A 25,454-nucleotide genomic window follows, 5' to 3' on the forward strand; every position below is an offset into this window, starting at 1 on the left:
CAAACACTTACTGTGATACAGGATTTTGAAAATATTTCGGTTCTTAATGTAAATTTTGATAAAACAAATGTTGTATGTATAGACAAAGACACATATAATTATGATACCATAAAAACACATGGGAATTTAACTTGATGCAACTCAGTTTGAAAATGCCTGGCAATTATGTCCATGTTGACCTGTCATGAGTATTTAAAATTAATAACAATGAACAAATTGTCAAAATGGAAAATATTCTGAGCAACTGAGTTGTACTTGAAACTGACTTTATTATTAAGATAACTTTATATATGTAGCTAATGCACCTTTTCCATATCTAAATGCAGTTTATTATTGTACTATGTAAGTATATGCAGTATGAAAATAAAATCTGTTGAAAAAACAAAACAATACAAAACGACTGAACGTAAAAGTAACCTTTAGAGTGTTAACACAGTTTCACTATAACCATACAAGGAAATCTGAATCGCCCTCTGGCATGTTTGATATGGTTTCGGTCAGTTGATAGTGTGTTGTTTTGTTGTAAAATTTGAGGGCTTTTCGGTCCGATTCCCAATCTCAAAAAGAACATATATTTTCCTCCAAACAACTGCTTAAAACTGCCAATTGGGTTATACAAATAAAAGAAAAAATGCAATATGAAGCTCATTTCCCTATTCAGCTCTCTAAGTTGAACCTCAGTAAATGTAATATTGAATATGAACACTTGTATTCTCAACTCTCTATATGTTCTTGCAAACACAACAACAACAGAACACACTTTTTTTGTAAAAAAAACGCGATCTTTTTCAAATCCAAAAGGCCCGACGCCATTTCCATAATTTTGAAAAAACACTAGTGAGTAATATAGCTCAGACTATATGATGCATAGTCTAGCTAAAAAGAGAGGTAAAATACCATTTTACTGCGTTGTCACTGGAATAGCAGCCATTCCCATGACAAAGGCAAATAACTCTGGAAAATCTGAAAGCCGCCTTTAAAAAATGTGTCTTCCAGATTTCCGGTACACTTCATCGTGATGACATATTTTAATGAAAAATTAGGAAACATAACAAACTGAGAACATTTAATGCTTCTGCCACAAACATGGCTAGGTTAAAGGGCAAATAACTCAAGAAAGTGTGGTTAACTGAGCATCTTGAACATTTATACTTCATGGTGATTACTTAGTTAACGCGCTAATTAAATAAAGGAGTTTCACATACTTCTATTTGTAGCGATTATCATAACGCAATGATATTTCGATGATTCCAAAATGAGGCACGCACAGTGCATTTTCATCTGTTCTAAAGTGGATCCTACTGTCTATCTACTACTACAGTCATTTTACGTTGAACATCTATAAATACATTTAATCATAAAAGTTACTTCTTGGTATCTAAACTAGCCATAGATAAAACATAGTGATAAGTATTTTTATATTGGTTAAGTGTCGCTTATGAGAAGCAATTCAATTTAGACTAGCGTTTTACTATTAAAGGGATCTTTTCACGCTTTGGTAAATTGACAAAATTGAAAAAAGTTGTTTCAGATTCGCAAATTTTCGTTTTAGTTATGATATTTGTGAGGAAACAGTAATGCTGAACATTAACCATGGTCTAATATAGCAATTATATTCATGTTTTGACGATTTTAAAACCTAAAAATTATAAAGCGTTGCAACGCGAAACGATTGAATAATTTGGAGAGTTCTGTTTTCGTCGTTAAATTTTGTGAAACTACGAAGATTGCTTATATAAGGTATAAAATACTTCACGTATGTGTAATCGGCGGAACAGCTCAGTAGGCTAAAGCGTTTTTACTTCAGGACTCTGGCAGGACTCCAGGGGTCACTGGTTCGAAACCTGGTCCGGGCAATGTTCTTTTCCTTTTTTAAATTTTATTCTTGATTTTTTACTGGAGCTTTTACGATCCAATGTTTACATTTATCGATATAAAGCATTTAATGAATAAGTTAAAAAATGCCAAAATCTGTGAAAAGGCCCCTTTAAAGGGGCCTTTTCACAGATTTTGGCATGTTTTGAAGTTTGTCATTAAATGTTTTATATTTATAAATGTAAACATTGGATCTAAAAAGCTCCAGTAAAACATCAAGAATAAAATTAAAGAAAGGAAAAAAAGTAGCCCGCAGCAGGGCTTTAACCAGTGACCCCCGGAGTCCTGAAGTAAAAACCAATTAGACCGCTCGGCCATCCTGCAAAGTATGTATGAGAAACGTATTTTATATTGATATAAGGAATCTTTGTAGTTTCACAAAATTAAACGACAACAACAGAACTCTCCAAATTATTTAATCGTTTCGCATTTCAACGCTTTATAATTTTCAGGTTTTTAAATCGTCAAAATATGCATATAATGGCTATATTAGACCATGGTAAATGTTCAGTATTACTGTTTCCTCACAAATATCATAACTAAAACGAAAACTTGTGAATCTAAAACAACTTTTTTCAATTTTGTCAATTTACCAAAACGTGAAAAGATCCCTTTACGAGTTGCAGTCTATGAATCAATGTCAAATCTTGCACAATAAGTAATGAGGTCATAATCTAGTATGAACACGTGGCTACTGATTGTGTATAGTTGGATCCTAATTGAGGACGACCCATGGTAAATACGCATTCAATTTGGATCTTACTAATTAGTGCAATAATCAACGGGACGCTGTCTTGACAATTGTGGTACTGGCAGGTTTATTAAATTGTGTATAGTTTAAAGTGAATTGAAATCAATTAAATACAAACAATATACATGCTGAGATAATAACGTGGTGAATTGTACAAATGTATTGAATACTAAAAGAATGCTGGGGTGTACTCACGAACCCATTACATACTGAAATAAACATACGTTTGGTAAGGTTCATATTCTAAGATAACAAAGATAATTGATAAAACATTGTTAACTAATTGATGTTTTTGACATCATATGTATGATTGTTTTTTTATTGTAACAAATTAACTGAGTGATTGTCTCAGTCAAAACAAAATGACCAAGACCAAGTAAAACATGTAAACTTAAATTATTTAAAGGGGAAAACAACATATTAATTTACATATACATGTACTATTATGGCTATTGTTTTCAACGGATGGCTTGATATTATTTGTAAAAAAGGTTAAATAATATTTTAAAAGTTATTTAAATGAAACCAACAAAAATGTTCATTAACATATTTTATTATGGCTATTGTTTTCAGGTTACAATATAAAGAAACAGCCAGATGGCCAGAAATATTTTGTAAAAAAAATATGAAAATTAATATTTTAATGGTTGTAGAAATACTATTGTATTCAAATGATTGAGAAATACACTTGTGCTGCTCAAGACGCATTTACTGATAAAACTGCTTAGGAGTCCCTTTTTACTAAAAATAAAATGTGGAAGGTAAATGCAAGATAATTACAGATAATTATTGTCTACCAATTTGAATTTATTATAAAAACACATATACAATATGTTGTTGTAGCTAGTACAGTTAAATCTACAGTACATCAATGTTATAAAGGTTATGTTTATTGCCAAAATATATCCGAGCCTTCAATACCCAAGTTCCCTTCTTATCATTTTTGTAATGTAGGTAAACTTCAATGAAGTAAGACACGATCAATTCACTTTGACATAAAATAATAATCAAACATAAGTATTTTTAAATTAACAAAATAAAGAATTCAAGTCGATTATAGTTTTATTATCAAAAAGAAGCGACCAATAAATACATTTTGTATTCTAAACTAAAATCTAAAAAAATAAAAATCAACAAAATTAAGACAGACAGACAGACAGACAGTTTATTCAGACTTATACATAAGTACATCGTCTTAATACACAAATATACACATTATTTTCTGTCACATGAATAGGTATAACAACATAACATTACATAACATAAATGGTCATTTAAGAATTCAAATATAAATAAACACAATCAAATTGCATGAATACGTAAATTCTATCAAAGCGGTAATGAAATTTATTAAACAGCATTATTAAGAATTGCATTTCTTATAGCAAAAGCTTCTTTCATATATTTACATACATTTGAAATGACTGGTTTGTCACATGAGGCTAATAACTTGTGGAATTTATATACAGATGGGTTAATATAAAATATACGACTAATATATTTTTTCCTTAAATCAGTGTAACAGCGGCATATACATATAAAATGGTATTCGTCTTCTAAATCCAAGACATTACAACATAAACAATAACGTTCATTACGTGGTATGTTATTTCGGGCGTATCTGCCAGTTTGTATACTCAACGGATGTGCAGAGACTCTCAATCTTACAAAAAATAATCGAAGACTTCTAGGAAGTAAATCTAAATATGGTTCATATTCCAAACAGCTTTTAAAAGCTTTATACATATCTAATACAGTACTATTATTCATTTTACCGTACCACTCTTGTTTAAAATTGTCGACAAGTCTACATTTGAACTCGCTAATAAAACTATTAACAGGTACAACGTTAGGATTTTCAAATACATAACCGAATCCAAAATTATTTAACATGTTCTTGACATTTGAGACCCAGTTTGTATAACCTTTATTACAATCGCTCAAGGCTTGTTTGTACACAGTTTGCATAATGATATTTTCATTGTTCATAACTTTAAACCAATATTTAATAATTTTAACAAACCTGTTTACATACAATGGATATCGACCTAATTCTCCATAAACAGCAACATTACATGTATTTATTTTCACCTGTAGCAATCGTTTGCAAAATTTTAAATGTATGCGTTCTATATCATCTGACTTAGTGAAACCCCACACTTCTGACGCATAATTTAATATAGAACCCACAAAAGCGTCAAACAACTGGCAAAATATTTTCGGTTTTATGTCAAATTCATTGCATTTAAACAATAATGTATTCAATGCTTAAGTTGATTCAACTGTGAAATGTCTAATGACAGGTTAAACGACATGTTGTTATATGATTAAACATGTTATACATTGAGCATTATAATACCTCTAGAAAGGTTATACAAGCTTGAACATCGTCAACCTCACTCTTTTATCAAGGGAGGCAACATCAACTTGGCCTCAAGTCAGTTAACAAGGTTTAACTATAGCCATATAAGAAAAAAACGCCCGCCCGATGGCGGCTATGTTTTTCAACCAAGCGGAATCATTTTCGAACTCGTCCAAGATATAATTGGAAAAAATCTTCTGACAAAGTTTCATAAAGATCGGATAATAAATGTAGTCTCTAGAGTGTATACAATGTTTTACTATAACCATTTAAAGCCATATTAGGAAAAATGCCCCGCCCCCTGTCGGCGATGTTTTTCAAGCAACCGCGACCATTTTTAAACTCATCTTAGATATAATTGGAACGAATTTTCTGACAAAATTTCATGAAAATAGGAAAATAAATCTTGCAAGTAGAACGTGTGTTAACAATGCAAAAGTTGACATCGTACGACGCAAAACGCACGACGGACAAATGGCGATCACAAAAGATCACCATCAGCACATTATCCTTAAGGTATCTAAAACAGTAGCATTGTATGAATTCTCTTTAAAAAAAGAAAGTACATTTATGGAGGCTCAAGCGGGTAACATAAGCTGCCATATCATGTTTGCCATACAAAAGCATAATTTAATATCAAATTTCCCACCTATGAAGTATCATCTTGATACCTTATATTATCAAAATATGCCTTGGTCAAAATTTCAGCATAAACCTGAACAAGAGGGCAACAAGCCCTTTCCTCAGCAGGTAGTGTTCACGAGGTTGCACCATAAAACCACCCAAACAATTGGCAGCCCTTTTTACAAGCCACAATCATTTTAACTCATTCCATATATAATAATTACACTTAAAACATTATCATAAGTTTAATGATGCGTGGATTACAAATATGATTTCTAGAGTATTAAAATGGCTTTACTATAACCAGATAAAGAAAAATGCACAGCTTCACATTAGCCATGTTTTTCAATGGACTCGAATCATATATGTGCAGAGAAATAATTAGAACCAATGTTCAGACCAAGTTTCATGAATATTAGGGAACAAATGTGTTAAAACTATGGATGGCAATCCAAAGCAAATCCGTCACCGGTTAACCTGTTTCAATATTGGTGCAGTTAACCGGTTAACCGACTGTCTTTGTACCACATAAATAAAAAAACATCTTTAAAAAACGTATACGTTTACAAAGACCTATATAATATGTATTTTATAGGTCTTTGGCGTTTATAAATAATTACATGTATATGCAAATATACTCTGTCTTGTTGATTGTCTTGCAGCCTAATTACTTGTGCGTTGTGAGAATTCCAGGCATGTGCGTACAGTGTCGTCCAAGATTAGCCTGTGCAGTCCGTACTGAAATGCAGTGACATACCACTGATGCTGGTACTGCTGCTGATGTTGGTACTGATGCTAATGATGATGATATTGATAATCATGACACTGCTGAAATTGATGATAATTAGGAAAAGGATAACTATCATGATGATATATAAATGCAGCTTATTTTTATTTATAATATTTGACTTTCGAAGTTGCGAAAACACCAAAGTGCAGTGCTTTACTTAACTATGGCATTGGCTATATTCGAGTAAACAAACTTACTGAGTATCATTTGATCCGCGTCATGCGAAAATAGGTCTTATTTGACATATGTAGCTTCAGACCGATTAACGCATTCGTTTGGTCTTGCCAGGAGCTACACTGTACGCCAATGAGACCACGAGACCTTCCGTGACAGCGCAGGCTGCTCTGGAGCAACGCTGGCCGCATATACCATAGGGCCCATTTTCATATGACGCCGTTCAATTAGGATTGTTAGGGAAACGATTACTTTTGAATGCACGTATTGCCTTACATGAAAAGAGAATGAGTCACGTTATGACAACTCACATTACATAAAATAAACGCATTATTTATTATAAAATCACTGGCCCGAACGTTTTAGTGTTCCCAACAGGGTTTCGTGTTTTGGAAACGCGTAAACATTCTTAAAAGCGTGGTATTTGTTTTTTTAGTCCTTTTGCTAATGGCATATTACATGAAACGTGACTTTGATCAAGGGATAATACATAATAAATTAAGCGTGTTTATCTTAATGGGATAATATATGATGCTTGTTAAAAAACAACTTTATTTTTATTACTTTCGCTCTCTCAAAATCATTGTTCATGTAATAATAAATGAAGCGTTTTTACGCTTCGGGAATAATAAAACAAAGCGTGGTAATGTTAATGGGATACTAAGTGAACTTGTTTACTTGCGCGAGTTATTGAAATGGCTCTGCTTGACTGAGTTTTAAATATGTGGATTATGATTTAGACTCCATCGAGCGCATTGAAGGATGTCATTATTTTGTTGTACGGGGATTTGTTTAGCTGCGAAAAGTTAATTTTCTTTGCAACGCCGTGTTTAATTTGACATCCTTACTACATATAAAACATATAACCAGACATAACAATATAACAAAACGTTTAAATAGTTACTGATAAACTTCAATAGTTCCTATCAAGAGTTCCGGTGCTCACATAAACATAAACAAACGGTGGGACGAACATATCCGACAATAACTATTCAAGATTACTACCACTTTTCAGTCAATCACTACATTAATTCTGTTGTAGTCTATTTTTGTTTCTTATACAGATAAAAACTATCACTGGTGTGTGCTGATTGAAAAGGAAAAGATGCTAACGAATTGAGCATTTATTGCGTTCAACAAAAAAAAAATGCGTTTTCTGCAAGAGTAACCGAATATTAATTTTGTAATCGGTTAACCTCCTAAAGAAACGGATAACCGGTTAACCGATTAACCGTTGCCATCCCTAGTTAAAACCAATGCGCAGACCAACGTTCATAAATATTGAATATTAGGGAAAAGAACTAGCCGCAAGAGCGTTCAAAACCATTTGTTTCAAGTCTATCTTTAATAAAGTTACCTAGTTTATGACCCCTTGTGACACAGTTTTACATTTGAGATAACATTAAAATAGATATTCTGATCAAGTTTCATGATGACCTATTTTTTAAATTCCAATTGACCCAGTTTCAAACTCAGTCAAACTATAATTAAGACCAATGTTATGAGCAAGTTTCACGAAGATTTGGCTCTAAATTACCCATCAAGATCGTTCACAATTTTTTTCTTTCATTTGACACTGAAACTCAGTTTTTGACCCAGTTTCGATATTGTTCGAAATATCATTTGGGCAAAAGTTCTCAAAAATGTACCTTCAAGAAAGTTCAAAACCTTTTTCTTCAATTCCATCTATAAAGTTTAATAACTTGACATAGTTTATGACCCCCTGTGGCACAGTTTTAAATTTTAGATAACATTGAAATAATTTTTTTTATCAAAGTTTATGAACCCTTGTTTTTATTCCAATTGACCCAGTTTCAAACTCATCCAAACTATCATTGGGACAAATGTTCTAACCAATTTTCATGAAGATTTGGTACTAAATAATCCTTCAATATCGTTCACAATATTTTTGTTAAAATTGACATTGGAACTCAGTTTTTGACCCCAAGTGACTCAGTTTTGATATTGTTTAAAATATCTTTAGGACAAAAGTTCTCACAAAGTACCATGACAATGGGCACAAAATGTGGTCTATAGAGCCCTCGCAAGCATTGTCTTTAGTTTGACCAAGTGACCTCATGTTGTACCTCTTATGACCCAGTTTCTTACTCAATGATTATATTATTTACCCAAATGTTCTGATCATGGAAATTTGGCAAAACATGTGGCCTCTATAGTGTTTTAAAGCTGTTACTTTTTTTAAAGCTTAGTGACCTAGATTTTGATCCATTGTTACCCAGTTTTAAAATTGATCAATATATTATTGGGACAAATGGTCTGATGAAGTTTCATGAAGATTGGGCAATAAATAAGAACTATTGCTATCACAAGCGTTTTCTTTAATTTGACTAAGTGAGTGTCCACAAGGTTTTAATACAGCCATTTTTTGCAACTTCCCAGTTACCTGGCAGCCATGTTTTTCAAAGACCAATAATCATTTTCTAACTTGGCCGAGATATCATTAGAAGAAATGTTTTGAACATGTATCATGATTTGTAAAAAAATGTGTGTAGATAGTTTAGGTTTCACTCTTGTCTGAAAAGAAAACTGCCCCGTGCCCTGGTGGCCATGTTTTCCAAGGGAGCTTAACCATTATTGAAATGGGCCGAGACATAATTAGAACAATGTTACGAGCCAAGTTTCTAAAGATTTGACTAAAATGTATTTTCTATAGTGTTCACAAGGTTTTACTATTGCCTTAAGGGTAAACTGCCCTCCACTTGGCGGCCATGTGGTTCACATCCATTTTTTTAACTCTACTGAGACATCATTAGAACACATTTTCAGACCAAGTTTGATAAAGATTCGACTTTTGAAGTGACTTCGAGAGAGTAAACAAGCTTTTTCTTTAATTTGATATAGTGACCTAGTTTTTTTACCTCATCTTACACAGTTTCTAACTCCTCGAAATAATTGGGACAAATCTTCTTACCAACTTTCATGACCATGTGAAAATACATGTGGCTTCTAGAGGGTAAACAAGGTTAATGCTGACAGCAAATGACGCATACCGAACAAAGCCAATAAAATAAGCTCACCATAAGCACTTTGTGCTCAGTTAAACTAAAACATCAACTGTGCAGCACTTATTGTGTCTTATTTTAAGTTGACCTATTAAACTCCCGGACCGATGACAAAGTCAAGACCAATCAGTACCAGTGATAGTACCTGCACGAACACCGTTCGAGATTGACGGACGGTCAGGGTGGGGCCATGACTCAGCTGTTTAAAAATTAAATAACTGATCAACGTGATTTACATTGATACATAATACAATACACAAATTGCACATTTGTTTCAGTCTTGGATGTTGAAATGAGTCCATTTTAGGGTAAAAAGTTTGTCACATAAGAATAAATAATAATATAAACGCAATCTTCCACTCATATTTATTTTTTTAAATCAGGATAAGAATTACACATTTGTCTTCTGCTTAATATTTTACATTCATATTGGCAAATCAAGGAATTTAACACAAACACATCGGAAAATGACCAATACAAATTCCTCTTTTTTCCAGCAAAATAAAAAGTCCACGAAAAGGTCATTTCCCTCTGCAATTCTTTTGACCATTAGGTTAAGATTTTGACCTTTAGTTTCAGTGATTTTACTACTTCTGAATTTTTCTCCATGACATTAACTTTTCATCCTTCAATGGTTAAAGGAGATGAGTGGGCACACACCCTTGACCTTGTGCACATCTCTCATTGACCTGATTGACCTTAAAATCGTCTCAATTTTATGTAAATGTTTAAATGGTATAGGAGAGCTGATTCGGACACAACAATAGTGACGTTATTGACCTTTAAGTGTGACTTTGATCTTAACCTGGCTACTTTTCATGACCTTAACATCTAATGTTAGTTTCTTGAAAATCCATGATAAGGTATAAAAGAAACATCGCGGACACAAACGGGTAATGCATTCAATAAAAAATCAGAATAAGGACATTACTGTTATTCCTGCGTCTTTTTGCAGCCCGGTATTATACTTTCAAAATTACTTTTTTCAAGTCTGGAATGACTTCTTGTTGAGCAACATTGGGAATTATGATTTTACATCGACCTGAATACCCTATCCCCCTCTGTGATATTATTGGTTATTTATTACTCATCTAGACGCTATGTACACAATTATCATAAGCATAGCAAGCGATGAAAATCAATCATATAAATTATTAAATAATACAAATGCATTTTAAAGTTGTTTATATGTGAAAGCTACCCATTAATTACAGAATTTCAGATATTATTATTAATTAATAAGTTTTCCAAAGACTTTATTCTATCCGAGCCACTTAAATAGCAAAACATGGATAAATAAATTCATTGTGATACATGTAGTAAGTCGCACTCTTAAAAAGTGTCATTTAAGTAAATACAATGTCTTTTCTATATTTTAAAATGCATAGTGTTAAAAGAACCTATAGTGTTCAAATAACAAAGTAAAACATTATTTGTTATACACTTAAGACTTACCAAGTAATAGCACACAAGATAAAATAAACAAAGACAAATATCATCAGTTTTAGAAAAATATGTGTATCCACATTCAAAAACATTCTTGTAATATAACATACACTATAACACAATAACCTATTGTTACTTACATCACTTAATACTACACATATACAAACTGAACAATATTACAAAGAATTGTTGGATTGTAAGATTGGATTTATGATTTTATGGAGAAAATAATTGACTTAACAGCTATTGTAATTTATATCACTTATTACTACACATTTCAGACACAAGAATAGTAAGCTATTTCACTTTGCACACAAATATCGTGTTGTTATCCCACTGTCCCACAATAATGGTGTCAGTGTTGCTGTTGTAGCAAACTGAGATTGGCCCGTTAATCCCATCCCTTTTTGTAGCCAGTGTAGCCAGCTTCCTACAGCCTATATTGTCCACCTGTAAGATAGTATGTGAATCGCCATCGCACAGCAGCACCTGTCCTATAGGTGTCACATGCACAGCTGTGGAGCCTTCAAGCTCAGGGTCCATGAAGGGGCAAGGACTGATCAATCACTGGCCAGGGTGAGGAGTGCGGGCTGGGAGTTGTTAGCTATGTAAAACTTGTCATCTGTCGGGCTCACTGCACAACGTGATACTGCAAAACGGAATACATGATTAAAATCTTTTGGCATAATGTAAAAATCACAAAAACACATGTAAAGATGTATTTTTACAAAATTGTTTATGCATACACAAGTTTTATTTGCATTTCTTGTGTGTTATTCGCAACAATTTAAAGACTTGTATTATATACTTGTATTATTATTTGAAAACAACAAAATAAAGAACACTTATATACTTGTATTATTATATGATAACAACAAAATAAAGAACACATCAGCATGTTGTTTTATCACAGCAACTCACTTTATTTTCAGGGACCTGTCATGAAGTGACACTCAATATACATATATAGACATTTGTATGAGTTTCTAGCTGTTATAATAATAACTTTTACAAATGCTGTATAACTCGTGATATTACATTTCTCGTTTGCAAAGATAAATCCAACTTAATTTGTACCTGTGTACATATTCGATTGATTCTCGTGCAGATTCCTGACTATTGTATCGTTCCGTGAGTACTTGTACAGTGCTGTCCCGGAGGTGACAAAAAGGTCTCCTTCATGGTAGGCAATAACCCTATTCATGTTGTAATTTCTGTTTTCTGTCCGTCACCAGCTGACTGTTGTTGACTTTGAGAAACTGGATCTCTGAATCAACAGTAAAACCAGCCACACTGGGTGTGATCTGACCCATGCCCCATGGTTTATAAGATATACAATAGTAAGCCACCACCTGGTACTGCTGGTTCAGCAGCTTGATTTTCTTATTTTCCATATCTGCAACAGGATCTGTCCACTAGGGAGAACACATATGTCTCTGACACTGCAAGTTGAATCACTCTGTAAGCCTACATCATACACAGACTTCAATTTAATCCTTGTGACTTGGTCTGGATTTCCCCACATTGACAATGGCTGGCCTCTTTGTTCAATCCTCCCAAGACCTGACACCTTAGACAGGAACTGAACAATTTCGCTAAAAGGCTGGAGCGTTATTGAAGATTTTACTTGAACAAAGTTCTTCTTCCGATGTTTTTCAAACAGTTTTATTTTATCCTGACATTTAATGCTGGCTATAAGAGAAAGTTCCTGCCTGCCTTTATAACATTTGTCATGTATGTCATCTCCAACTTGTTTTAATTCATCTCGTAGTGCGAAACATTTTTTGACATCACTTTTTAGAGGGGCTTGCATTTTTGTCATTGTATCATTCATTTTCTTCAGTGTCTTCTTGTCAAGCATGTTTAAGGCTGCAATTATTTGTTTGCGAGTTTCCTTTATCTGGTGTAACTGTTCATCAAATGAACTTTGCACAAACCGAATGCCAGCCTCCTTGTCTTGAAGTTCCTTTAGTTCTGCCAGAGTACTTTGGATGGTAACAGATACTTGTTTGAGGTCTGTGTAGGTATTTTTTTACCAAGTCTGATAAAAGCATCACCGTTTTACATTGCCTGTAAAACAAACAAATAATTAATAAATGATGCAACAAAATCTTTTTTACAGATTGATCAATGCAAATCTGCAAAATCTCTTGGTATTTTTTTTATTTATTATCTATATACATTTTGTATATTTTTATAAAAAAAAATCCATACATTAACTTATAAGGCTCATACAACAAAAAAGTATTACATGTATAATGTCATGACTTTCATGATCTCTTTGTTGGAGGGATATAAACGCTTTCAGGAGTTTAATTTAACTAAAATGATTGCAGCATTATCATAACTTACATAATTTACCTGTTACTTGACTGAAACATGGTACATTGTTATGAAATATAAAACTCATTCTGTCATAAATGTTTTACGACAAATATGACTAAAATACCTGTGATTAATGATATCACCATTTCTGCAGCACAGCTGGCTATGGTCTTTGCAAAACAATCCGATGTTTTCTTCTTTATGAACATCGCATTTAAGAAGAAAATCTTCCACCTTCTTGGCAACTGGCCATTTCTTCATATACCACTTCCATGAGGGAAATGTTTTGTAAACAACTGGCTGTTCATGTCAATACATTTTCCGCAGGAAAACTGTACACACGATTCGCAATAAAAATCAGCAGATTCCTAAAGTTTTCTGTCATCGCAGGTCGAACACAGGAAGTCTTGGACGATGTCAGATCCACTTTCAATGGTGGGTTGCGAAAAGGTCGCCATTTTGTTGAGCTCTGAAGCTTTTGGTCTTTGATCTATGAAATTATGGATATTGTTCACTGTTGAATTGAGCTGAAAAGAATTACAGGTCAAAAGAATTAGTTAAAATGTGGTAACTGACCAATTATCTGCAACTCATCTTGCTACCAGTTGTTTATAAAAAATATATATTATATTCGATATTCTACATGACTGTCCCAGTCCTCAAAGCCGAGCGGAACATTCTTTTTATTAGGATAGGAATTAGTGTTCGTGTGTCGTATAAATAGATATCGTTGCAGGAAATTAAAATGATTCGTAAAACAAAATTATGTTTTTGTGTCGTATGAACGAATCTGCACTAAAACTAAATTTAGATTCACATCGTACATGCATGATATACATGCTGGCGAATTCGACTGTTGATATTCAAATGCTTTATGTATCTCTTTCCGGGATATTGTTTTAGTATGTTGATGGTGCATTAACAAATATAAGTGTATATGAAGTGAAACCACCAAAAATAAACAACGGTAGACACATATAAACATAGCATATAGTGTTAGATGCGTCTAATGTCCCTTTAACAGAGTCAAATACAAATCACCTTGAAGTTTGTTCGCAAGATAATATTGGCGAGTAAACATAGTACTCGTGTCACCGGTCTTGTGACATATAAATACTTGCCTTAATGGCATTAAGTGGTTTAACAAGTGCTTTATGTGTGCGTGCAAAGAGTAAATATCTCAGCTCGAGGAATCAATAAAAAAGCAACCAGTCCAACTTTGTAACATCTGTATTAAAAAGCATTATTTGTCTGTATACTTTAAAACAACGCTTACATTGTAAGTGCCCTTTTGAAAAATAAAAGAACATTTATCGCAGCTTAAGTTGGTAAAATAAGTGGCAAGATACTTTTATTTCCGGTTCGTTTGTTTGTAACAAAAGTATGATTTAAATGGACCTTTTCACAGATTTTGACAAGTATTGAAGATTGTCCTTAAATGCTTTAAATTCATAAATATAAACATTGGAACTTAATAGCTCCATAAACAAGAATAAAACTAAAGAAAGCAAAAAAAGTATTCCTCAACTGGGCTCGAACCACTGACCTTTGGAGTGAATGTTTAGCGGACAATAACCACACGGCCATCAGTGCTCATGAATTAAGCTTGTATTTTATAATTTATCTAAGCAATCTTCGTAATGTCACAAAATAAAAAGGATAGCAACATAACTCTCCAAATTATTCAATCGTTTCGCATTTGTAACGATTACTAATTTCCAGGCCTTTACATCGTCAAAAGATAAATATAATTGATACTTTTGAGCATAGTAAATGTTCAGTGTGACTGATACATCGCAAATAACAACGGAAATTTGCAAATCTGAAACATTTTTTTTATATTTTGTCAATTTACCGCCAAAAGGTCCCTTTAACATTTAATTCGTCTAATATATTTATGTATATAAAGTTAAGTTCAATTACTTTTAAATTTACCTCCGCAAAATAATGTGGATAAGAATTTAACAGATTAAAACCATCGACGTCTTGTCTTGTACCGCCCACATGCCACGTTTTTACCTCGAAAAAGGGAAATTACCTATACATTCTTTCAATACCCAAACGCGATACAAAATGGCGCTTGTCATTGCATCCATTAAATGAAATATCGAGCTTCTAACATCTTATGTTTAAGTCTTACGTAAAAATATAAAATGTTTAACGTCTGAGTTCAACTCAAAATGGCATTATACGGCTTCCGTATATAAGCAGTTGTGTACAAAGTCAAGGCATTGCAATTGAGGAAGTTTATCTTTCTTATTACGAGATTTTGCATTGTGATATTTTTAATAGAGGATTCATATCCTGCATCAAACGTTCATTCCACCACAAAGTTTCGGAGGACTATATTAAGCAATGCGTTTATTGAGCCTTCTTGGCGTTTGTATGAGTATTGTTGCAATCGAAGGTAATTTTACAATTTTATTAAAGAAATAATGTTTTATTCGTATTTGTTAGTCGCGTTAATAACCAACGGTTTTGCGTTTATATGCGTAGCGATTAAACCACGTAGGCGTTAGTCAACATGTATTTAGTAGCATAGCATCGGAACGACGAAGTGTTGTTTAGTACCTTAAACAGAAAAAAAGAACATAAGACTGATACTTAAATGATCTGACAAAACTATGTTAGAGTAATGTAGACATAATCTGTTTTTCATAAGTTTTGTAGTTCGCATGTTTAAGCACATGCATTTAACTGAACAATTTCTTAAAATTTCTTTGACAAATTACAAAATATCAGGGTTTACCCACTGTGAATTGCAAAATAAAGAAATTTATTTTCCGTCTCTGTCGATAGAAAACAAGTCGTGTGTCATTGAAGAATAATTAGACATCGTATTGTTAGAGAATTAGAGCAATGCTTTAAAAGTTTTTAGGTTTACATTAAACATGTATCCATACAGGAATAGAGCTATACACATCGGTTGGACGCGTTTGCTGCTCTTAAAAGTCTATCCATGTGTTATATATATTTAAAAACAGGAACTTATACACGCTTTATGGGCAAATGCCCATAATCGAAAGCCAAAAAAAAATCAAGAAGCTGTATCTACAACAGTAAATAATTTCGAAATGCTATTGTTTGTCTGTCTTATTTGAGTTAAGATGTTCGCCTATGGTTCGATACTTCATTTTAATGTTGTTTAGGAGTAGATTCAATGATAAACGCTTAATGTGTTCTTTGTTTGTAATAATACAATTATGTCATAAATCAAGATGGAAAGTAAGGTCATTTTCATTCAAAACTTGACAAATGCACTGCATTTATGAAGTAAATGAGGCTTAAAAAAATTGTAAGTGTGTTCTTAAGTGAAGTGTTTTTAGACTCTATATATTAAAAATATGTTATCGAGTATTCACACTTGTATAGCGAAAAAATTAGATACATGTCATATACATTTCAGGAAAATTCTTTTTGAGCAATGTATCAACGAAGTGGCACAAAGTGCAATGTAATCTGGTCGAACCAGAACTTAATTTTAGCCGTTCCGAGCTGAAAGAAACCATCGACGTCACTGCTATTGATCCTGATGCATGGATAGGCTATATTTCGGCAAAGGTTCCGTTTTTGTTGTTAGGTAATTATCTTTATTGTGTTTGTATTAGTTTTATCAGTAAAAGGTCAACAAATAAAATAAGTATCAGTAAATTATCTGTGTGAGTTAAGAATGAAGCGTGTTAAAAGGTAATTCATATACGTTAAATATTACATTCATAGTTGAAAAACGAAAACTGTAAAATAGGTTAAACGATTTTCAAAGTTAAAAGCACTGCGTGTTGTAGTATCAAAATGAACACACTCAGACATAAATTTTAAAACAGCTTTCCGGTATGTAACTGTTGAACATATACAACATAGACATAGTGCTGAATGATGTTCGTTTGCTTCAGGCTGTCTAGAATTACCGAGTGGGGGAATAGACGTAGATACATTTAGTCAGTGTTACAATTTGTGCAATGGAGGAATTTGCGGGATAAAGCAGATTGATAGGGTATATTTTATTTTCAAAAATCTAGAATAAATCATGTTGATAAATATGTGCAAAAGTTTGAGATTTTATCAATGCTCTGTATTTGAACCATGGACACATGTCTTTCTCTCAACACGTATGTTATAAAATAGCTGACATTTCTATCAAATTCGGCCAGGATGGAGTCTGCATAATTTGGAGGATTCCCAATTTTGAGCCCTGTCGAAAGGCGTAAACTTAACCTATGACACACGTTTTGCATGCGACTTACTTTGCTTATTATGGTGACACTTTTCGTAATATCGACTAATAAATAAAATTTACAAACTGCATCATGTCAATGTATGACATATAACTTCTAAGTGCGACATCGTCCTTTCACCAAAGTAATGATTCTTTTTACGCGACAAAGATTTGCGACAAAATATATTTAAATTTAATGGTAAATGATGAGGAACTATACAATAAAATATTTGAATTTTAACGCGACACACCGTCACGCGACACACCGTCAAAGCAATAAGCATTGGTTAGGTATTTGACCATATAATTTATTAATTTACAGTCAGACCAAATTTAAGTGTGTACCTCTTACTGTAACCTTGAACTTTGATCAAGGGACAAGGGTCTAAGTGTATCATGTCGCCCTGAACATTATGCACATGCGTGGCAAGTTATTTGAAAAAAAATCTTTTTCAAATTTCTGTCGCGAGAGATATGGGCGCACGCAAGGACGCACACAGGTTAGAACTCAGACTTACATAAAACAGCCATTATAATAAAAATAACCAACTGAGCACTAGCGAGCAAAACCTCATAAGGCAGAGTTATCTATCAATGCTTACAGAGCCAGTTTACCTGTTTACTTGTTTTAATAAACCCGTTAACACAAAATAGTTATTACTGCAAATTAAAAGTTATAAATCCCGCAGCTAACTTAAGCAGGTTTGGAAGATAATAGTTATCACTTTTATATTATACAGAACTTTACTTTATTCTTGTATAGAATCGTCAGAAATGTCGTTGCGTAAGTGATCTTGCGTCAGCAATGCTTCAACAGTGCAAAGACACTTCATGTCATACTAGGTGTTACAATGTTTACATGCAATATGGTAAGTAGAAAAAAGCCACATCCTCTATGTTTTTGATAATCGTGTGAAGTAAGAATGTTTGCTTAAAATTTGCATACTATTCACGCAAAAAAAACTATACTGAAATAAAATATTGCGGAAGTGGTACAAACCCAGTTAAGAGAGGATATATTTCCTGATTTTGAATTATGTTCATCGATTGGTTTATCTGATGTCGTCAATTGCTTAAATTAGTTTGTCTCAGGAATCTGCGGGGATTAACTTGTGCACATTGAAAGATGTTTAAAGACACACATGCATGTATGTCCATCTATGTGTATATATTTGTAATCGTTTTCACACACAGAAATAACCAAACCTGTACAAACCAGCACTATACAGAATGGAGATTGTCTGATGTGCACAAACAATACTGCATTCTACTGGTCTAAATGCGCAAACAGTGCGCCCAAAAAGGTTAGGTGTAGTACCAGTTCCCACTAGTTCCTATTTTGGAATGAATATATATATTCATATATATATATATATATTGATCACAACTATTAAACAAATAATGTGTGTGACAGTTACCGATGATTGCCGCTATAGTAAAGTTCTTTATTTTAAAACCATGTACGGTCATTACGATGAAAGCCCTTTAATCTAATACAAACTAGAATCTTGCACATGCTATTTCAATTTATTGTTTTTGCTCCTGAATTACTTAAATGTATTTACTAGATGCATCAACAGCAGCCATGTCTATTGGACTCGGAACATCAAACTGGTCAAATGGTAGAGTTTTCGAAACGAGTCAAGTTTCCAGCAACACCACGCAGTGAACTCGACACATTACGAAATGAACCGCCAGACCAAATGCATTGGACAGGCATTATCAGAATGAGAACGTTAATAAGAAAATCGACCATAGGTGTGAATGTTCAATGTTTTGAAGAAATATGCATGCACCACATTGTTATCTTCCGTAATTACTTCACAGTTGGTGCATCTTAGTTGGTACTTTACTTTGATCTGTTTAGTGCAATTTTGAACGACCGTGAATATACCTTTAAAGGGATCTTTTCACGCTTTGGTAAATTGACAAAAATGAAAAAAGTTGTTTCAGATTCGTAAGTTTTCGTTTTAGTTATGATATTTGTGAGGAAACAGTAATACTGAACATTAACCATGCTCTAATATAGCCATTATATGCATCTTTTGACGATTTTAAAACCTAAAAATTATAAAGCGTTGCAACGCGAAACGATTGAATAATTTGGAGAGTTCTGTTTTTGTCGTTAATTTTTTTGAAACTACGAAGATTGCTTATATAAGGTATAAAATACGTCACGAATGTGTACTCGACGGAATAGCTCAGTAGGCTAAAGCGTTTTTACTTCAGGACTCTGGCAGGACTCAAGGGGTCACTGGTTCGAAACCTGCTTCGGGCAATGTTCTTTTCCTTTTTTTATTTTTTTTCTTGATTTTTTACTGGAGCTTTTACGATCCAATGTTTACATTTATCAATATAAAGCATTTAATGAATAAGTTAAAAAAATTGCCAAAATCTGTGAAAAGGCCCCTTTAATGTCAAATTTAAAATATGCGTTTTTTTACTTCCATACTGATTGGTTAAATGTTTTACCGGTATGCATTATTGATATTTATGCATTAATCCATTATTGTTACATATTAATTATACGATTTTTCTGTTTGAAGGAAATTTTAGATCGATGGCAGGCCAGCGATATGCATACGTGAAAGGTAACAATAAAAAAGTCAAGTTTAGGAACACGGGCAAGAAAAAAGCTCTTTGTGTTAGAGGTAAGCAATTCATAAGCATAGAAATGTTTAGTAAAACGAAATACTTTACGTTTAATTTATACAGATAACGTTAATATCCGTTATCTTCCGAAAGCAAATGGACAATGACACGCACTCTACACATTTCTGAATTGTTTACGACTTACGCAGTATTTTTGCAACGTTTTTTTAAAACATTTAATGTGTGTAAATATAGCGCTTTCAAATAAAATCGATGTGTTCCATAACATTATCCATTTCTTACTATCTTAAGGAGGAACATAGGAAATTGAATGTAACCGTGGTCAAAAATGAACCCACCAAAAACATAATCATCTAAAATTCCTTATATTTATCACATTTAAAGAAATCAATTTGATAAGTTATATTTATTTAGTGCAGTTGGAGTATACACATAATCATTATAATTTAAGTAAATTAAGTGTTTACTTATAGCAATAAAGACTTTAAATTTGAATTGATATTTTACATTGATATAAGGTGAAACAGCAGGACATGTTGTAAGGTACCTTAACGCTACATAAAACTTTATAGATCATGAAACTACAATGATTGGTACAACAACAAACTCAACCCAAAGCACAAACGCAAAACATTTAGAAGACAAGAGTTCGACCAACGGTAATTCGATAAGTATTTTCTATGTTGAAATTTGAATTGATATTTTACATCGATTTATGCACTGGGTGAAAGTAACAAACAAAACATATGCTGTGGTTAAATGGTCATTGACTGACCGTTTTTAATACATAACTTAAGTTCAAAACATCTATCGAAATATACACCAATATACATAACTTAAGACATAATGAGAAAAAACAATTATGTTATTGGGTAAAATCACAGGAGGTTAGCGTGTTGCTATGATATTTATTAGTGAAAACATCATTTTGAATGATAAATAATCATATTATAACGAAAAATTAAATTTTATGAAAAAAAATCTAAAAAAGACCCAGCATTTGTAAATATAGTGCAAGCCATATACATTTCCAGAAAGGAAATTCATTTCTGCGTTGAATAAGACCGAAATCGTGAAAATCGCTGCACAATTGATGAAGATATGGCTGTTCAAAGCGATGCTCCCCGTTTTTGGGTGATTTTGAGTTGCATACCTTGTTATATATATATTTGATAGTGATTTTTTTTTAAGAAAATATATTTTTTCGTTATAATATGATTATAAATCATTCAAAATGATGTTTTCACTAATTAATATCATAGCAACACGCTAACCACCTGTGGGTAAAATGTGGAGGTTTCTTTAGAAAATGGCCTGGAGTGATTATAACAAAACAATTTATTTGCTGTAGGCAAGTGCTTATTTGTAAGGAGGGAGGGTTGGGAGGTGGATAAATCAAAACTTTCTTTTGTTCTCTTGTAAATCGGCGTGGCATCTGAATGCGCATAATTAAAGTAGTAACTCTTCGTGTGTTTCCGAAATTGTTTACTGGGAATAAAGCCAAGCTGATCCGAATTTTATGTAGATAGGTTAAAGTCTATCTGATTGCCGTTCCTTTCTTTACATCGAAATAAGGTGAAATAGCAATACATGTTGTAAGATACGTTAACGCTACATGAAACTTTATAGTTCATGAAACTACAACAATTGGTACGACAACAAAATCAACCCAAAGTACAAACGCAAAACATTTAGAGGACCAGAGTTCGCCAAACGGTTATTCGATAAGTATGTGCTATTTTGAAATTTGAATTGATATTTTACATCGATATAAGGTGAAACAGCAGTACATGTTGTAAGGTACCTTAACGCTACATAAAACTTTTTAGTTCATGAAGCTACAACGATTGGTACGACAACAAAATCAACCCAAAGCACATACGCAAAGCATTTAGAAGACCAGAATTCGACCAACGGTAATTCGATAAGTATTCGCTATTATTTATTGATACCACAAGTACAATATTAAAATAAAAAAAATGTGTATGTTGAAAAACAATGTTTCCGCTTTTTGGAAAGAAAACACATCCTATTTAAATAACAAGTCCCTCGAGATAATAAAATAGAATAAATTTATTTTACCGCCAGATGGTCCAACTTCATATGTTATAGTCGGTGTGTCAGTTGCAGTATTGGTAGTTGGCGGTGCAGTTATCATCATTTTACTTAAAAGAAGGTATGCTGATCTGATTTATGTATTTACGTGCATATATTTGTATATGTTCACGCTCTTAAAAATTGTATCATTATATAATTACCCGACACTCTGTGTCATAACAGATGGTATGCAGCACTTGTATGAATATTCAAGTTTGCTCTTGATTCAAGTTTCTTTTCTTCAAATATTCGCAGACTATTTCTTTTCTTTAAAGAGTCTAAATTTTAAGCCTTTTAATTGAAAAGTTGTGTCGGGACAGAAAAAAGTGGCAGAGGGGCTTTGAGGAAATACGCATTTTCTTTCGACAGAGGTCTTTTTAAAACTGAGAGTATGCTTTATGTTTTAGAGGAAACATGAAGTGTTGGCAGAAAAAGAATGTTTCACGGGGTGAAGGCAACTTATTTCCTAATGGACAGCCTGCTTTGGACACTGCTAGCGGTATTGACAACTGCACCCCTTCTAGGGGGAAATGCACACAATCAGACCCAGATATTGTCATTGAAAGAAATGCATCGTGTTCTCAAACTGGCGACACTAATTACGAATCTGTAGAGGAAACCGAAGAACCATATGCACGTGTTGAAAATGAGAACGACAATTGCACAACTAGAACCATTGCAACTGCAAGAAAGTCAAAGACTATTGACAATGTTTATGATAAACTGAATGACAGCCGGTCCTTGCTCATTGGTCATCAGGATGGGAAAATGCATGTGCTTTTTCAAAAAACGGTTTGCGAGGTTGATAACGATTATTACTTCGCATCCGCTACACCGGCTACAATTGCAAATAGATCACACGTAGACGAAGGAGACTATAATCACATTAACCCTCCTACTGCTGTTACTCAGGACACAAAGACACATAACATGGGTGGAAATACGGGTGATTATAACATAATAAATGGTAATGGGTTCAAGATGGACACCAGTGATACCGCTGAATATGGACATCTGCAAACAGGTCGCACATAACTAACATTGTCGATGGGGAGGTAGTTTACTGTAACAAGCAAACCAATCTAGCTAGCTAGATAGATGGAGAGATGGGTATATATATATATATATATATATATATATATATATATATATATATATATATATATATATATATATATATATATATATATATATATATATATATATATATATATATATATCGCTTTTTATTGACATGAATTGGTCACGATGAATCTTGCAGAATTGTGCAGAATTGTGTCCATGCGTTTTTAACAAATAAATTTAAATTATAGAAATTTGCAATATTTTGATAAAGCTACATATATTGAAGTTCAGTTATATGAAAATACATGAAAATGGTTTATTAATATCGTACTTAAATGCGCTCACTTCAAAACCGGAAATTATCTACTTCTATACCCGAACACAATCGTGAAGGAACTATAATTACATTTCTATATCTCGAGCTCCGTTCAGTCGATTTTCCGGTTAAGTAGAAATGGATATACATTCCAGATTGTTACTTCTCATATTTGATTTTTTTACTTGTTTATCTCGAAGTCTTAAAGTATGATGTGCGTCTTCATTAAAAACTAAATCTGTTAAAAGGTTCCTTAAAGACTATGATTTTATTCCTGCTTATAGAATACTTGTTCGTTTTGCAAGTTATCCATTTTTATATGTTTTGTAAACGCTTCTTCCTAACGTAGGCGAATAACAACATTCATTAACGCCAAGACATATTGTACTGAAATTTTAATCATGACTTCGACTTCTCTATTACAATAAAATGGCAAGCATTTGCAAACAGTTGGAGATTGCTAAAATATATTGCTCTTAACTGTTTTGCGAAAAGAGAGCATTGTGTTGAAGCTCATCGCTGGTAATTGGTGCTTTTTCTTTGCATAAAGATTATATTATTTATATGCCCATAACATTTTCATTTTTTAGAAATCACATAACATGTTTCAAATGTATAAAGACTATAATATGCATGAAAGATCTATAAACATTGTTTAATGTATCTATTTTCCGGATTTCTCAACTTGACAAGGCCCGGATTTCAAGCGGTTTGCCTCATTTATCTTCCTTCCAAACAAAGATTATTAAGATTGTCTGATGATTGGGCAACAAAGCTTGCCTCTAGAGTGTTCGCAAGCTTCTTATTTGACCCAATGAACAGGATATAAATCTCACGTGATCTAGTTTAAATCAACGCCGAGATATGATTGTGATAAATATATTTACAAATGTTCATGACGATTGGGCATCTAGAGTGTTCAAATTTGTTTTGTCTAATTTAAACCAGTGACCTTGCTTTTGATCCAAAATGAACTCGTTTTGAATTTTGCTGAGATAGGTTTGGGTCAACAGATGTGCTTGAAATTGTTTTGAAAGCAATTGAACATGCACTTAAAAGACAATATCCTGAAGGGATTCCTTCAAGCAAAAAACAGCAATCCAAAAAATATAAATAAAACTATCTGGAGGAAAAACAACATTTTCAAATACTCGCAAACCATAACAAAAAGCAGCTACACCGAAACAGGCTAGCAATAAAATTCCTATTGAAAGTAAAATTTTGATGGTCCAGATAGCCGATTTCGTATACGAAACTAACATTTACAATGCCTTAACATTAGATATGTATCGCTACATGTACCAGAACATGCCAATGCGAGGTTGTAATAGTCTTAATGGGCGGAGAAAACGTTATTCCTTGACATGTGTGTGCTCAATATTAGGCTGGTCAAGAAGTTGTCCGTGTATAAAGGCCATGTGCGTGCTCAATATCAATCGTCAAAACCAATCTAAACTCAACTTTACCTTGAAAATAACGCCATGGGCAATCGATTTATCCTTTTTTGTCAACCAAGATGCGTCCGCATGAACAACTGGTACTTAAACAGTGCTAATTCGTGTGAAAACAGTGATATTATTGTTAGTCCGTGTTCAATTTCAATCGACGGTTCAGAAAAACGCGAAATATTCCGTGACTTATCTCCACACTCATACCAACCAGAGGAAAACGGTTGATATTCGCTGAAACCGCTTCCGACTGGCCCTATGATAGGCGTCATCCGATTAAAAACAACTTAGTAATAAGAAAGATGTACCTGTTTGCAAACTCGATTTCT

General features: G+C 33.1%; 1 protein-coding gene across 6 annotated transcripts; it reads left to right on the forward strand.

Moving 5' to 3' along the window:
- The first annotated feature begins 15,660 nt into the window (after nt 1-15,660).
- On the forward strand, nt 15,661-23,467 carry LOC127861007 (uncharacterized). Of its 6 annotated transcripts, none has more exons than XM_052399346.1 (12): nt 15,661-15,777; nt 16,777-16,950; nt 17,264-17,364; nt 18,350-18,455; nt 18,781-18,890; nt 19,155-19,344; nt 20,133-20,237; nt 20,772-20,858; nt 21,829-21,927; nt 22,029-22,115; nt 22,312-22,375; nt 22,704-23,464. In XM_052399346.1, exons 1-12 carry the CDS (start codon nt 15,726-15,728, stop codon nt 23,329-23,331), a joined length of 1,803 nt encoding a protein of 600 aa, XP_052255306.1. In that variant the 5' UTR covers nt 15,661-15,725; the 3' UTR covers nt 23,332-23,464. The 6 variants fall into 6 exon arrangements, with proteins under 6 accessions (XP_052255306.1, XP_052255305.1, XP_052255304.1 ...); XM_052399345.1 differs by having other exon boundaries at nt 21,829-21,915; nt 22,288-22,375; nt 22,704-23,461; XM_052399344.1 differs by having other exon boundaries at nt 22,288-22,375; nt 22,704-23,459.
- Nucleotides 23,468-25,454: the final 1,987 nt, after the last annotated feature.

The sequence above is a fragment of the Dreissena polymorpha genome, chromosome 15 (assembly GCF_020536995.1).
Source record: "Dreissena polymorpha isolate Duluth1 chromosome 15, UMN_Dpol_1.0, whole genome shotgun sequence".
In the NCBI taxonomy this organism is placed as follows: domain Eukaryota; kingdom Metazoa; phylum Mollusca; class Bivalvia; order Myida; family Dreissenidae; genus Dreissena; species Dreissena polymorpha.